Here is a 14,698-nt window from a genome sequence, read left to right as displayed (position 1 = left end):
GTACTTTTGTCTGAGCCTGACTGTGGTTATCATCATTCATTGTGTTGAGCAGATCAATGACAATTAATGCTGCCATCTTTTTGTAGATTTGTGTATTAAAGACATAAGGTTAAAGAAGAGTGTTCCGAGGGGGAAGTCAGACTGAACTTAAAAGTCAGAATTAGGGTTGTCCTTCAAGACTATATTGGAATCATATAGGTAGTAAGATGCATGGAGGAGGTCATAGTGTCTTCCAAGTAAGAACTCTGAAAAGGTGACTTTTCCTATAAAGGCAGTTAGTTGGTATTTTGAGTTAACTTTATTTTCTTTGTGTGTCTCTCTCTTATTTTTATGGGAAGGCTCTTAATCTTGCTTCTTGAGAAATTGCATGCATTTAAACAGTGACCTTGCTACAACACTTAGGGTAGCACGTAGGGTACATCCCACAAGTGCTAATTAACCTTTAGGCAGTGTGGGATGATAAATTTCATTTCTTTGAACAGATGAAGAGTGTCGTTAAAAAGAGATTAAGGTCAAAAGCATCTGCTAATTACCTAATTTTCTAATTAAGTAGTCGCCTAATTTGAAATTAGAAAAGCTTGTTTGTCAAAGTGCATAGGAAGGACTGCCCTGTACATGTCAAAGCCTGATTGCTCCTGGTGGGTTTGCCTGTGAGAGCTGAGCACTTTTCCACACTGAAGTCTGTTGTTTTGGCTTAGGCACAGCATGGAGGCTCCTCTGCAGAGAGGCTTTGGGAGCGCATGAGAGATTCTTTCCTATTCTTGGTGTCCTGCTGTGACCACCCTGAAGCTGCAGGCAGTGGCTGGCTTTGTCCTGCAGAGCTAAAGCCTGTTGAGTTTCTCCATAAGGGACTTGGGCTTTTGGTGCAGGGAGCTGAGTGGTGGCTGAGCCCCTGGTGAAGAGGAAGACTTTCAGAATGTGGTCCCTCTTCAGTATATGAAAAGTTGTTTCCTTAGAAAATTTTAGCTAGGTCGGTTTGGGCATTAGGGAAGATGGGGATTAACCTGCATCGTTTCTTGCTTGATTAATTTGTTATTTTAAATTAGCATTTAGCATGGAAATGTTGTGACACTTCTTGCACAATAAGAAATATTTCCAGTGAAGGAATACTAATCTATGTGTGCTAAAGAGTTGATGCGTGTGCAACTTACAGCAGAGCAGTTTATTGCCACTGTCTCTGGTTTATTTGTGAATTTTCAAGCCTCTGTGTTAGAAAAGATGCCCCCTGCCCCTCTCCTTACTGTGGTATGAAAATGGGGTGGCAGCAAATATTGATAAGGGCTTGGGGTGGCTGGGACAGCTGCTGGACCATTTATATGGGGAATCCCAAGTGGATGCCCATAGCCACCGTAAATTCTGTCTATGGAGCATAGAGATGACTGATTTGTAGCAGAAGCAGTATTTTGGAAGGGGAAGGGCTTGTGTTGCAGGTTGAATGCCAAGCATTGAAGAGCAATATCAGGAGCATCTGGAGGCAAGTTAGGGGAAGAAAAGTACTTAAAAACCACAAGGCTTTTTAAGCAGTGGGTGGGGAAAAACCTGTGGTCTTAGTCTTGAGATGCCTCTCAATGGAGGTGTGGAGCTGATAGGAAGTATGCAGTTGGGGAAGGATATGAGGCAGTGCCTGCGTAATTATCTGCCCCTTCAAGTAATCAAATGGATACCTGTGTCAAATATGAGAAATGTCTGTAAGTGTTTGTTCTGTTTTTGCAGTCTGCCTACCAAAGCTAGTATCAGCAAGTATGACATAAATTTTTTGTGCACAGTAAGTTATGCAGTTACTGGAAACTTAGGTAAGCAGAACACTCATGTTGATCAAATACAGTATGGGTGGGGCTGCACCCTGTGAATCTCATGCTGATGTATTTCTAGATTATTTGTATTAAAACTGAGTGTTTGCAGCAGCAGATACACAAGCTTATTACAAAAATATTTCTATTTTCTATAATTTGTGGTTATTATTTGGTTCTATTTTGTCAGGATGTTTTTGTGTCATCTTTTTATCTTTCTCCTTCCTTTGCTTTTTCATGTCAGGAAAATAAAAATATACAAAAGCCTACGTGCACAAATCTGTCTAACATATAGAAGTAGAGCTACTAATTGTTAGATGTGAAGTGGTAAATCATCTTACATGTTTGAATAACTCTTTCAAATAAAGTTGCTTGAAAACATGGATCGTGTTCTTTATAATGTAATGATGCAGGCTCACAGACATGAACATGCTTCAAACTGACCGTAAAGCAGTCCACAATATCAAAGGCCAGTAGCAACTGTTGCACTGCAGAATATTTATGGGCTTCAGCAAAACCATCTCATGGATCATCTACAGACAAATAAAATACTGCTTGCTGTGGACTTGTGATCAGAATGGTTTGTGGAATGGCTAGTGTAGAGTAATATATCTTTTTTTATTATTATTAACTGCTTGTAGGGGATAAAATTAGATGGGTGTATGAAACACTAAACAATCTCATGAGCTGTGCAAGGAAGACAGTCTGGTTGATGTGATGGTCCTCATGCAGCCTCAATCCTGCACAAATGAGTCGAGTGTGACAATATGTTCTTCCTGAAAACCTGAAGAAATGTCTTTGAAGGAAACAAATTTAAGGTTTAGCTAGTATTGGAAGTGTTAATATGCTGCACTGTCTACAGACAGTGGCTTACCTGTACCTATCTCAGAACATCTGTATTGTTATTCTAGACAGAAAATAAAGAATTTACGCTGTTGTCACCAGTAACAAATGTGAGATCAAGCAGTGCATTGGTTTTAATTTGGTGTAGGAAAACTGGAAGATTAGGGAAAAGAATGAAAAACTAGCAAAAGAAGCCAAAGATGTGTGAGATAATTGAGAGTGTTAAAGGCCAGAGTCTTGCACTTGCAGGAAGGGAGAGCTGGGGAGAACTTCCCACTCCACTTCCATGCCATAAGCTCTAGATTTTAGGATAATGCAGTATCGTTTGGGTTGTGGAGAGCTCTTTGAATCCTCTGTGTTCGTGTTGTGTGCTTTAATTCCCATTCTTGGATTCTTTCCATGACTCACATTCTTTACAAAACTGAGATAATTTGTGCATGTGCTGGCATTTGGAGGAGATACTGTGAGCAAAAGTATGGAGCCTTAATTCTGCTTTTTTTTTTGTTGTTGAAAATTATGAATTACAGATATGGAACATAATTCTTGGTCTTTGCACCTTTTATAAGCTACTCTTAAGACAGATGATGTGCAGAACACTGCAGAGAGTTTTCTTTCTCATAATGTTTAGGAAAAATAAATTGTCTGGTATCTCTCTGGAAATATAAGCCTCATCCAGATAAAATTTTTCAGTGCTCTTTAGAACAAAAATTGGAAGTTATACAAATACATATTTTCCCTTACATGTGAGCAGATCATGTGAGCAGATCATGAAAAGGTTCCTTGGGGACAGTTATCTTCTCAAATTGTCAGCCAGATCTTTATACCAGTCCCAGTAATTTCTGTTCCTTTTCCCTAATAAAAGACTCTTACCATTCTGGGCAAAATATAGAAAATGCTGTGGGTGCCTTAACAGCCAGGGGTTTGAAATTACCTGTGGTTTATGTGGCTTTATTGGATAAAACATAGGATTTTCCACCCCATGGTTTAAATTTCCATGGGCTGGAGTTTGTAGAATTTGTTTTTCTGAAATGCTGTTTACGTCTAGAATGAATTCCTTACTTAGATTTAGTCAAAGCTGGGAGGAATTGACTCAGAGGGGTGATAATGGTTGCTCTGGATTTTTTGAGGGGCCCAGAACTGACAGTTCAGTAGTAAGATATTTTTTTTCCAAAAGTAGTCAGTTCAACATTCTCCTAGGCAGCAAATGATGAAGAGTGGTGCTTTTCAAATGCTGGTACCCTCACATGCCTGCTAGATGAAATGTGAGGAGTGATATGTGGTTTGGAAGGTTTGTTAAGTTCCGTCACTATGTCCTGGATACTCGTTTTGGAGCTCCTGGCCCAGGCTAAGGGGCAGTTTGAATTGCTGCCTTGGATGATCTGCTAGGAGTGGTTTGATGCCTGTGGCTGTGAGGAGTCCCACACAGAGTAACCTGTCTGTTCAGCGCTGTTCATTGACTATGAGAGATGAACCCTCATTTTTAGAGTCATCCTTGTGTCTCGTGAGTACTGAATAAAAGCATCCCATGTGTATCCCTTCTTACTTCAAAAGCAAGGGAAGAATTGATGCTTTCCTAGCTAAAAATAAAAAAATCAAACTGATGAATTATGGAAAAATAACATCTTGTTTTGAAAGTTGTAGTACTGTATGGTTAGACCTAGAATGTTTTTGCTGTCATTTGAGTGCCAGTACTCTTACCTTAAACCAGTTTTTAAGACTGAAATACCTAAGATTCACATCTCTGTGGATGCCTCCTCAGTACTACCAGCAATCACTGTAAATGCTTTTTTTCTGTACTGGATCTTGTTCCCAGTATGTCTCTTAGAGGCATAAGTCATCAAAAGCTTAGAAAACACGACCAGCACATTAGAAATGGTGATGCTTGGTTGTAAGAATGACAAGATAACTAAAACAGTATTTTTGTATTAATCAAATGAATGAATCAATAGTTGACTGCACTTACAAATTACTTGCTCTATTTGCCTAACTGGTTTCCCTTTCTAAATGAATTTCCCTCTGGTTTAATAAAAGAAGAGCAGCTTATGGAAGGCCTGGATAGGTGCATATCTATGTCAGCAGAAGGGAAAGGACAGGTGTTTAGGAGTGGGAGAAGAGGAAGGGACATGGAATTCTGCTTCCCGTTAACTTTGTTCTTGCACAAGAGCTGTTTCCTCTCTGAAGAAGGAGGGCATGTCCTTGAAGGAAGGGTTTTTGTTGTTTTTTTGTTGTTTTTTTTTTTTTCTTGAACTTCTTTTGAAGTAGTTTTTTAGATTATAAAATATGTTTTAAATGAAAGAAGAAGTCTGGAAGAGATTTTGAAAACTTCTGTGAAGAAAAGGTGTAATTGTGCAGATTTGTCAGAATTATTTTAGGGCATCTTCTTTTAAGATAATCCCTGCTGAGTTACTTTTCAAGACACTGCCAAGAAGGGCATGTTGGAATTCAGTTGAATATTTGCTGTGAGATATTTGGGTTGGGAATTACTAGTTTTAATTCTCTAATAGTTGTCAGGTAATATATGGCTGTCATCACTTGAAACAGATGCTGCTTCTGTAGAATGATAAAGAACAATGAAATGTCTTCCAAGTGTGCTACTGTATTCTTTGATCAACCAAATTAGTCTTGATTTCCAGGTGATATTCTTGCCCTCCAGCTTTTTTCAGTGTCTCCTGCATCTCTTGTGCCCTCTCTGCAATGCAAAGCAGCCACTGGTGGTTTGGAACCTCCCATTGTACAACAGCACACATTGCTTTGCCTGCTTTGGAATTAGCTGAGTGGCTCAACATCCTTGGGCTTCTCCTCATATCCCATTTCCCTAGTTGTGCCCTCTGACAAGCTGCTGGGTTGAAGTTGAATTTGAGGGTCCTTTTGCCTGTCTGTGCTGTGCCAAGGCTCGAGCCTCCCCAGCACGGCTCACCAAGGAGAACATTGGTCAGCTCCTCTGCTGTCTCATCGGATGTGTTGAGGAGGTCACAGCATTGCAGCTCACCCTCACAGGGCAGTTGTTCTTCAGAGTTCTAATTAATGACATAACTGTGCCCTTGGGAGCTGCAGCAGCCAGCTAATGTGGCTGCAGCACCCCAGTTTTGAGGTGCTGGGGTTCAACAGCAACAGCCTGGTCAGTGTTAGTAGTTCATGGGAAATAAAGATGTCCAGAGATATGCAGAGCATTTGCTTCTGTGTTAATCAGAGAGGCTGATCAGCAGTGGAGACTTTCCTGGTTTAGTAATTACTCTTGTTTGGACTCTACGCAAGGAGCACAGTAATATTTGGCTTCTAAAATGATGATTTGACATAGCTACTTATTTCTTTTACAAGTGTTTTACAGTGATCTGCTGTATATTTATGCAGCCTGGGAACATATCCATAATTTATTCATTATAATGTAAAGCATCTATTAATTGAAGACTTTGGCCAATAAAAAAGCAAAAAAAATAAGTTGGGGGATGTTTTCCTCCTTTTTTTTTCCACTCATCTTTTTTTAAGGAAATGTCAAATTGCTTTTTTTCTGTTTGGACTGCAACTCATTGTAAGAGAAGTTAAAAAGTTTATAATATTTTGAAAATAATTGTTCTCTGGAGCATTCATTCTGTCTGGTCCACTGCAGCTAATACTTGCAGATATGAATTATATGGTATTTTAAGTTGATTTGCTTTCCTGAAGTAAAAGCTTTTCTTCATGGATTAATGTACATTTACCTTGGTTCCTTTTTGTATGCCACACGGGTATATATGCATGTAGGAACTTTTCCCAGCTCCTTAAAACAGATGGGAATTTGTGTTTTGGACGTGAAGGTTTTAATAAAAGAATCTTACAAAGTCCTTCCCACCTGGGGTAGGTGTCACAGGTCTGGGTTTGTAAAGTCCTGCTGAGAGAGAATTGGATGTGCTCGGCTGGGAATGATTAAAATCAATTTTCTGTGTATAGGGAGATACAGTTATGGATGGTGCTATTAAAGGTATATTTGTTGAGTCCTAATCTGTAGTCTCTGGGTCTTGATTTGATTATGTGCCTTATTAATTCATTAATTCCCCTGCAGTTCTTTTCATCTGCTAGAATGAATATAGTACTAACCATGAAGTGTACACTTCTGTTTTTGCATTAACTAAGTAGTGAACTAAAACAATATGCAAAACTGTCATTTCGGGGCTGGTTTCTTATTGTAACCTTAAATGTTCCTTTCAATTCAATAATAATTTTGGATGCATTTCATTACTAAAGTTTTTAGGGTTTTTTTACTAATTAATTGTAGGAATTCTGTTTGTATTTTGAAAGTATTAATTATGATGCTTTATTTTGGTTGGTTTAATTCTTGGTCATTTGGTAGCGAGTATCATGTTTTAATTAAGTGGAAGTTGGCATTAAACTTCTTAATCTCTTCCACAGTGAATTCATTGGAGGAATTTGGCTCAGTATTTCTTTTGTTTACATGTATTTTGAATGTGCCCCTATGCAAGTATTTCAAAGATTAAGGGTTTTTTTTAGGGAAATTCAAAGTATTGGGACTGTGGCTTATATTAACTTTTTTCTCCTTGGTATGTCTTCCTAAGATTAGTGAAAAGTAAAGTTTAGATTGAATAGAATCACAGTAATAATACCAGCTATTTACCTTTACATTTAAATTAGCTGTATTGATTTTGTAAAATATGAAGTTAAGTGAACTATATAATACAGGTAAATTTTTGTAAAGCTATATTAGAAGATCCGTACTGAGTTTTTAGGAAGTCTTAAACAGGATGGGTAAGGAATTCAGTACCTTGTGATTGAGTAACATATTCTTTTACTAATTTTTTTTTAAAGTGATTGGCCTATGATTTATTAGAACAGCCAAATACAAGAATCTGTTATGTGTTATTTTGGCTTGGCAGAAATAATGCAAAGAACTGTCAAAGGCAAAGAGTAAGCAGAAGCTGTAATTTCCTTTTTACCACTGAAGAACAGATTTGGCTGGGTTAGGCCTTCAATGCTAATCTATCTCTGTGTGGCCAAACAGATTTTTGGAACCTTTTTGTAGTGCATTTATTTTCTCTTTGCTTCAAGCCAAGTGTTATAAGGTTGTATGTTTTTTGGCACATCCAGGGTGGTGATGTGAAAGAAGTTAAAGAGAAGGAATTGAAATTAAGAAGTCTGATCTAGACCATTTAAATTGAGATTGCCACTTGATGCAATTAGGTCATTGTTAACAGTACTTGTATGTTCAACTTGGTTTTTTGTTTTTTTTTTTAACTTTGAAACGTCCTTTAATATTAAGAGTCATAGTTAAAATTCTTCAACAGTTCCACAAGAATATCTTGCAGAATTTTACCAGTTTTATACCTTTTTGGTTAATTCAGTTGGGTGTTCAAATAAAGTTAATTTCAGTCTTCCTTCTACTTGTAAGCATGTTTTTCACAGGAAGCGCATTCTGTCTTGTGGTTTTAATAGGTCCACACACTTTAAGCCTTCTGTCTTAGCTAATGATTAGTAATGACTTTTGTCTTGAAGCATTAATTTGATGTTTGCCGTAATATCTGTTCCTTATTTGCCTGAACATGTTTTGTTAGAATGTCTTTAGTATTTCAAAATGATGGAGCAGATGTACTCATGTTGTACATGCCTCTTTCTGTGGCTTTTAATTCAGAGCAAAGCATTTCAATGCCTCTTTCTGCTCTGCTTTTCCCCTGTACAGATGACAGCATCTCGGCTGCCAGCACCTCCGATGTCCAGGACCGTCTTTCAGCCCTGGAGCTGAGAGTGCAGCAACAAGAGGATGAAATCACTGTGCTAAAAGCAGCCTTGGCTGATGTGCTGAGGCGTCTTGCTATCTCTGAAGACCATGTAGCTTCTGTGAGAAAATCGGCGCCAAGTAAAGGTAAGCCCAAATTTGGTAAACTCTTCCTAGAGTCAGGCTGTGTTATCATGTCAGAATGTTCTCCATTGGTCACTTGTTTTTTCCCTTTTCTGTCTCATTTGAGAAGGCTGATCTATTTTGAGCTAGAGGGGTTAGGTTTATAACAGTGGCTTAAATATATACAGCTAAGAGATATCTGAAATATGCTTATTAATTCTGTTGCTTGCTAACATTTTCATGATCTTAATACCCCTGAAAATTTTCCTTACTTCTTGCTAAAAGGCTCCTGTTTTTATTTCAGTGGTGGAATGTTAATCTGCCACCAGAGGTTCTGAGGCTTACGGACTCAGAACTGGAGTTTTGAATCTCAGCTTTGACTTTGCCTGGAAATTACTGAACTTAAAGGGCGTATTAGAGACTATATTTTCTCTTGCTCCTAAATTATTACCAAAACAAAACCCAAAATACATTGCCACCAAATAGGAAAGCTTTCTGAATGTAGTTAATTTTTGTTCCAGTACAGGGATAACTCACCACCGGTAGATCTCATGTAAGAAATGACCATGTAGCAGCAGTATCTCTTTTGGATAGTCACTAGTTAACTTTTATATTGTAGCAGTGATATATATAGGATTGTTTAAAAGTAAAGAAACTAGGTACTTTTTGCACTAATTTTTATATGCTTCGCCCCCTCCCTCACCCCATCCCCCATGGGCATTTAATTTTGTATTCTGGAGAAGTATTTGAATCAAGTTTTGAACTTACTCCAACTTAAAGTTGTGTATTTGAAGGGAACTATGGCTGTGTATGTTTCTGGCATATATCAGGTCTCTGATTATATAAAAGATTAGGTCATATTTCAAATCAATCACAGTTTTAATTCATCATAGTTGCATGTAACCACATCAAACCATGCAGCATGGAGATCTCTGGGATCAATCCCTGTGTGGTTCTTGCAGTGCACCTATTACACCAGTGCCACTATAACACATAAATGATACAGTGTAGCCTATGCTTGTTTGGGTGACCGCTTTATGTGGGCTGAAAATGATGAAAGTTTGAATTATTTTAGATGTGACAGAGGGATCAAATTCCTTAATTAAGTGCTTTTGCAGTCTCTCTGCCAGATGGAAATCATGATGCTTAATTGGCTTGGGCTCTGAATCCTGACATTCTCTCTTGCTTGCTAAATGGTAGACTGTTGTCATCTCTGCTTATAAATGCAGCTTTTATCTACCCAATTTACATGTCCAGTCTCATCAAGATTGAAGCTTCTTTTTCCAACTCTTTTTAAATATAGCTTTAGTAGATATTTTTACTAAATCACTCTGCTGTCTGCTGTCCATTATGAGAAAGAGAAAATGTCCAAGTGAAAAACTGTGTGTGCCATAGTGCCTTATTCTTCCTATTTAAATGCAGAGGAGCTGGGATGTGTGCAACCATGGCTAAAAACCTTTGACTTGGAGCTGTCTAACACCCAGCAAACTTTGCATACAAGCAGGGCAGTCGTCCTGTGTTCTGAAAAATGCCTTGGGGCTATCTCTTTTCTGGGGGTCTTGGGACCATACTCAATTCTCCATTTGTTTGGTGAGAAATGAAGTAATTATTTGGGGGAGGCAAAGCAGAGGAAGGGTGGACTGTCTTCAGTTTGGTCATACAAATGAATGGCAGCAGCATGGAACTGTGAAGAAAGAGATGGGAACTGGGACAGATATGTCCATGTATGATCTAATTCACTGAACTTAAATGAATTATAACTAATTGGCACTGTATTTAATTGGTGATGGATTTGCTAGGTTCTTTTTCTTGGGTCAGATCTTATAAACCCTCAAAAGGGAACCTAACACACCCAAGGATAGCTTAGCTGTTACCTTTGGAGGCAAATAATACGCAGGATGGCTTCTGCTGCAGTGTTAGAAACAAAAAGGTTTAATAAAAGGCAAAATAACAAACAGAAAAACTCGAGCCAGGTACAGAGGTCTGCCTCTGGTATAAACACCTTCACAAAAGCTTCTTAGTTCTTTTGTTCTCCTCTTTTCTACCTGATGAGCCAGTCGGGACTTTTTGGCTTCTATCCAATTAGATGACCCCGAGTTTTTGGTGAAGTCTCTGAGGTCCTATGAGGTGGCTTTTCACCTAATCATTGAGAGAAACTTCTGGGCTTCTTTCCTTTTTTGTGGGACAAAGGCTAGCTTTGCCACTCTGTCATTAGGGGGTACACCCCTACAATTGATGTGTTCCCATTGTGTTCAGTTACACAATACCACCAGACAACACATTAACTTCACTGTTAATCATGAAATCAGCTGTATATAGAATTCACAGAAAAAATGCTTACATACAGAGACTGGAATTTTAAGAGACTAAAATTAGACTTGAAGCATAAACTTGGGATTTAAACAAGTTCATGCATCACTTTTTGCAGTACCCTAGGTTCTACTTTTAATGTCTGTATTTTAATTTTTTTCAATGGCCAAAAACCTCTTGAAATGTTTTAACAGAGATAAATGCATAATTTCTTTGAATAAGTAGGATTAGAAGATTATCTGAATTGTCATTAAAAAAATAATACTCAAAGAAGTAATTGTTAGGTTTTCTTTGAAGTATTATGCATGCATATAACAGACTCTTACTAGTCAAGTCATGATTGCTGGAAAGGTAACTGTATTCCTCCAAAACTCATTTTGGTGTTTGTGATCCTGTCAAGAATCTGGATTTTTGCATTACAGTAATTGCACTTTCATATAAAATATTACAGGTAAATTTTCTTTCAAAAAATGCTGAGGCTTTCAATCACAGAAGTATTTTTCTCTGCAGCAGCGCTTAAATACATACTGACATAAATACTGAGTAAAGAGAATAGATGTGTATATGTCCTTCTGAATGCATGGGGAGAGATGTGTTTAATCTGAGGTATGGCAACACAGTGAGGTAAAAACTTTTAAAACAAATGAATAGTAGTACTAAAAAACATAATCTTGAGTCTTTCCATCAAACAAAGAAGTTTTCGTACAAGATGATTACTAACCAAGTTTGGAGGGTTGCTCTTCTACTTGTTGCTTAAATAAGTTTTTTAAAACCTCTGCATATTTTTTTTTCTTGTTGCCACCTCAGCAGTGTCTTTAAAGATATATTTTTCATATGCTATAAGGAAGTGTTGTCAGCAGACAGTGAATCACACTGAAAGGGACAAATCCATCCTGATATTTTTCCCTGGATTTTCTTATTCTGAAGTTGATGGCTTGACTTAATGAAAAAAGTGGTCTCTTCATCCTTTGTCTAGTTTGCCTGCATGGCACATCTGGTGATCTAATTCTGTTCTTAATTTTCTGTATTTTAGATTGACAGATTGAAATAATAGCTGAAGATAAAGTTTTTGCATTATCCTTTAAATCTTTGTTTTTCTTTTTTCGTCTGCATTTCTGTCACATGCTTATTTTGAGCTTAGTCCAGTCTCCAGTGAAAAAATTCATGTGGTCAGGGTAGATTTTTATTTCTAACTCATGAGCTCTCGGTCAGGAGGCTGCTACCTAGGATCTTGTGTGTAAAGCTCTGTCTCAGAAGCAAAAGGGTCTTCATTCAGGGATTTGTGAACTGTTGAAGATAAGATAAAAGGCAAGATTTTTTTAGGCACCTTAGTGTCTCCTAGTAAAGCATGTATTGGAGAGATTGTACTAGGAAAATACCTCTAGTAGGGACTGCAGCAGGATTAGCACTTGTCTGTATTTCACAGTGAAAAGCAGGCTGGGAGTGTTTGCCTGCAACTTCCCAATGCAAAATTATTCTAAATTGAACAACTCTTTTCAATATAAAAAGATTGTGATAGTGCTTCTTCATCTCTGCATGCAGCTAACAATAACTACACAAAGGAGAAATTACCAGGTCCAAAGATAGTGCTGAGGGTTAGAAATGAGAAAAGGCTTGGTAAGGGATCCTGTGCTTTGGGGCTTGTTAGGATCTTAGTGTGAGGGTCAGTTTATGGGTTTCATTTCTTTCTGTCTTTCTTTTCTTTTTAAATAGATGGCTTGGTAAGAAGAATTTATTTGGTGGGAAATTATTTGCATTTGGCAGCTCTGCACTCTTGTTGCCACATGCCTCTGCTGTTGATGCATGATTGATGCTGTTAGCATTCACAAAAAGTTCCAAAACCAAAGATTACCTGGACACTGAAGAAAAGGAAAGCATAAAGCAGTCTGGTACTTGTGGCTGCCAGCAAGATAGATTGGCTCACAGCTGGTGCCTGGTAAACCTATTAAAATCTTCCAGGGTGTCAAAATGTGTGTAACAGGAGAATTCATCCCTCAGGCTCTGGGTGTGCAGACAAGTTTGTGGCACACTATGGCACTAGTGAAATATCTCAGACTAATAATTTCACCGGAGTATGAGCTTGTGCCTGAAAAAGTACATCTGATGTCTGTCTGTAGAGAAACAAAGAGTTCATGTCCTTTTTCTAGACTCAGAAATAATGAGGAGACTTGACAAAGGTTAAACCTTTGGAGGAATATTTCCCATTGCTTGGACAGGAATGGATATTAAATAACTCATATGCAAATTCAACTCACAAAGTGAAATTGGAATAGTGGATGGCAGTTTGCAGAGAGGGTTTCCCACGAAAGTGAAAAGTGCAAACTGAGAGGCATTTTATTATAGTTAAAGCAGTGATCTTGAGGACTTGGAAAATCAGGTCTGTACTGGAAATGCAGCTGGTAGGGGTTTTTATACTTATTTTTTTCTTTCCTTTGTGCAGTGGGCTTTTATAAGAGGAGATCTTTGAGTTTTCCTTCTTTTCCTGCTCCCTTCCTTGTATGAAATAGTACATGTATTTGATTGCACTCATGTAAGCAGAGTACTTCAGATGTAATTTTTATCTTATCTCAACGGCAGTTTCATTTCACTAACATTAAGTAATTTGGTTTTATGTTAACAAAAACTGACTTTTCAGTTGTTCATCAAGCATCATTAATGAAAGCATAAGACAGGTCTGGGTTTTGTTTTTTTTTAGTCTTTACTCAATAAGCAGAGTTGTTCTAATAACTGATTATGTGTTTATATTGTCTAATCAGTAAATGTTAAAGAAACAGAAAATAGAAGTATGAATAGGAAAATGCATTATGGTAGTGGTAGGACATAGGTTCTTATCCACAATATTAAAACTAGCCTGGCAAGCTTGTATGTGGGTCATTTTACTCATGGGGAAAGTCCTATTGAAGTCTGCAGGCTGCATGCTCACATAACAAATAATGATACTCTCGAGGTCTTAATGCATTTCCCAGGTATTGGTTTTAGTGCCATCTGTTCTTTCTGCATTTCTTACAGTTTTTTCCTATCTTCTGCTCTGACTTACTGAATATTTTATTTTCTTCTGTTACACTTATCTTTCTGATGTTCTTAATATATTTTTCTTTATTTAAAAATTTGGATCTAGAGGTGATTAATAGCTGGTCACTAACCAGCTAAACCAAGTTTAGGTTGGAGAAGTGAAGAACAAAGTTCAGAGGGTTTTTTTAAGTTCTGTGAACTAGTAATCTTGTTGATTTTAGAGGAGTATTTTCAGTTGTGGTGATAAGTATCCTTATTCTTTTTCCATATGCTTCTTACAGTTTTGGGTATGTTCTGTGCATCTGTATACTTCTTTTGGAACAGTGTGAGCAAATTTCCTTGAGTGGTACTCTGCTGTTCTTCATGATGCTTCTCAAACTTCTCAATTCAAAAGAATTGTAATGTTGGAAGAGTTCAGTGTTGTCACTAACTTTTTCAAATTAAAATTCCTTATTTATAACACTTGAGTAGCTTTTTTATCACTTGTTTGCCAGAGTATAGAAAATTGTTTCAAATTACCATAGTTAAAATTTTATTTCCTCTGCTTAGAATTAGCCAATTTAGCAATTGGTTGAGCATGTAGATGGTGCCTCTGGGAAAGTAGAGCAAAATAAGGTAGAAGGGAGAAGGAAAAGAAAGGGCTGTGTGATTTGAGCAATTGGCCAAACAAGTCTTTCAGTTTCCTGTAGCATGTTTTAAAATGCCTGCCCAAAGAACAGAGACATGGCTCCCCTAACACCTGAAAAATTAGTTTTATATCCCTATGAGGATCATTTAAAATTAGAAATATGTGGGTTGAGTCACTATTTATAAAAATCTTTGGAGCTCAAGTTGTTTATGCATTAGCTATACGCTCTCAAACTGTTACTTATTAACATGCCTCTATTTGGATAGTTCTTTTCCTTTTAACAGGAAA

The 14,698-nt window shown here is 37.5% G+C and overlaps 1 protein-coding gene across 5 annotated transcripts in view; it reads left to right on the top strand.

The window, feature by feature from the left end:
* The window catches only part of EML4 (EMAP like 4), a 148,187-nt gene that overhangs the window by 70,235 nt on the left and 63,254 nt on the right, over positions 1 to 14,698 (top strand). For all 5 annotated transcript variants that reach the window (XM_039697843.1, XM_039697845.1, XM_039697844.1 and 2 more), the window contains exon 2: positions 8,302 to 8,484. In XM_039697843.1, coding sequence (XP_039553777.1) covers positions 8,302 to 8,484 — 183 coding nt within the window. The remainder of the gene's footprint in view (positions 1 to 8,301; positions 8,485 to 14,698) is intronic.

This window comes from Passer montanus, unplaced genomic scaffold, assembly GCF_014805655.1.
Source record: "Passer montanus isolate IOZ18808 unplaced genomic scaffold, ASM1480565v1 scaffold12, whole genome shotgun sequence".
Lineage (NCBI taxonomy): Eukaryota > Metazoa > Chordata > Aves > Passeriformes > Passeridae > Passer > Passer montanus.
Note: the sequence above shows the minus strand (reverse complement) of the source record. Positions and strands in the feature narration are given on the sequence as shown.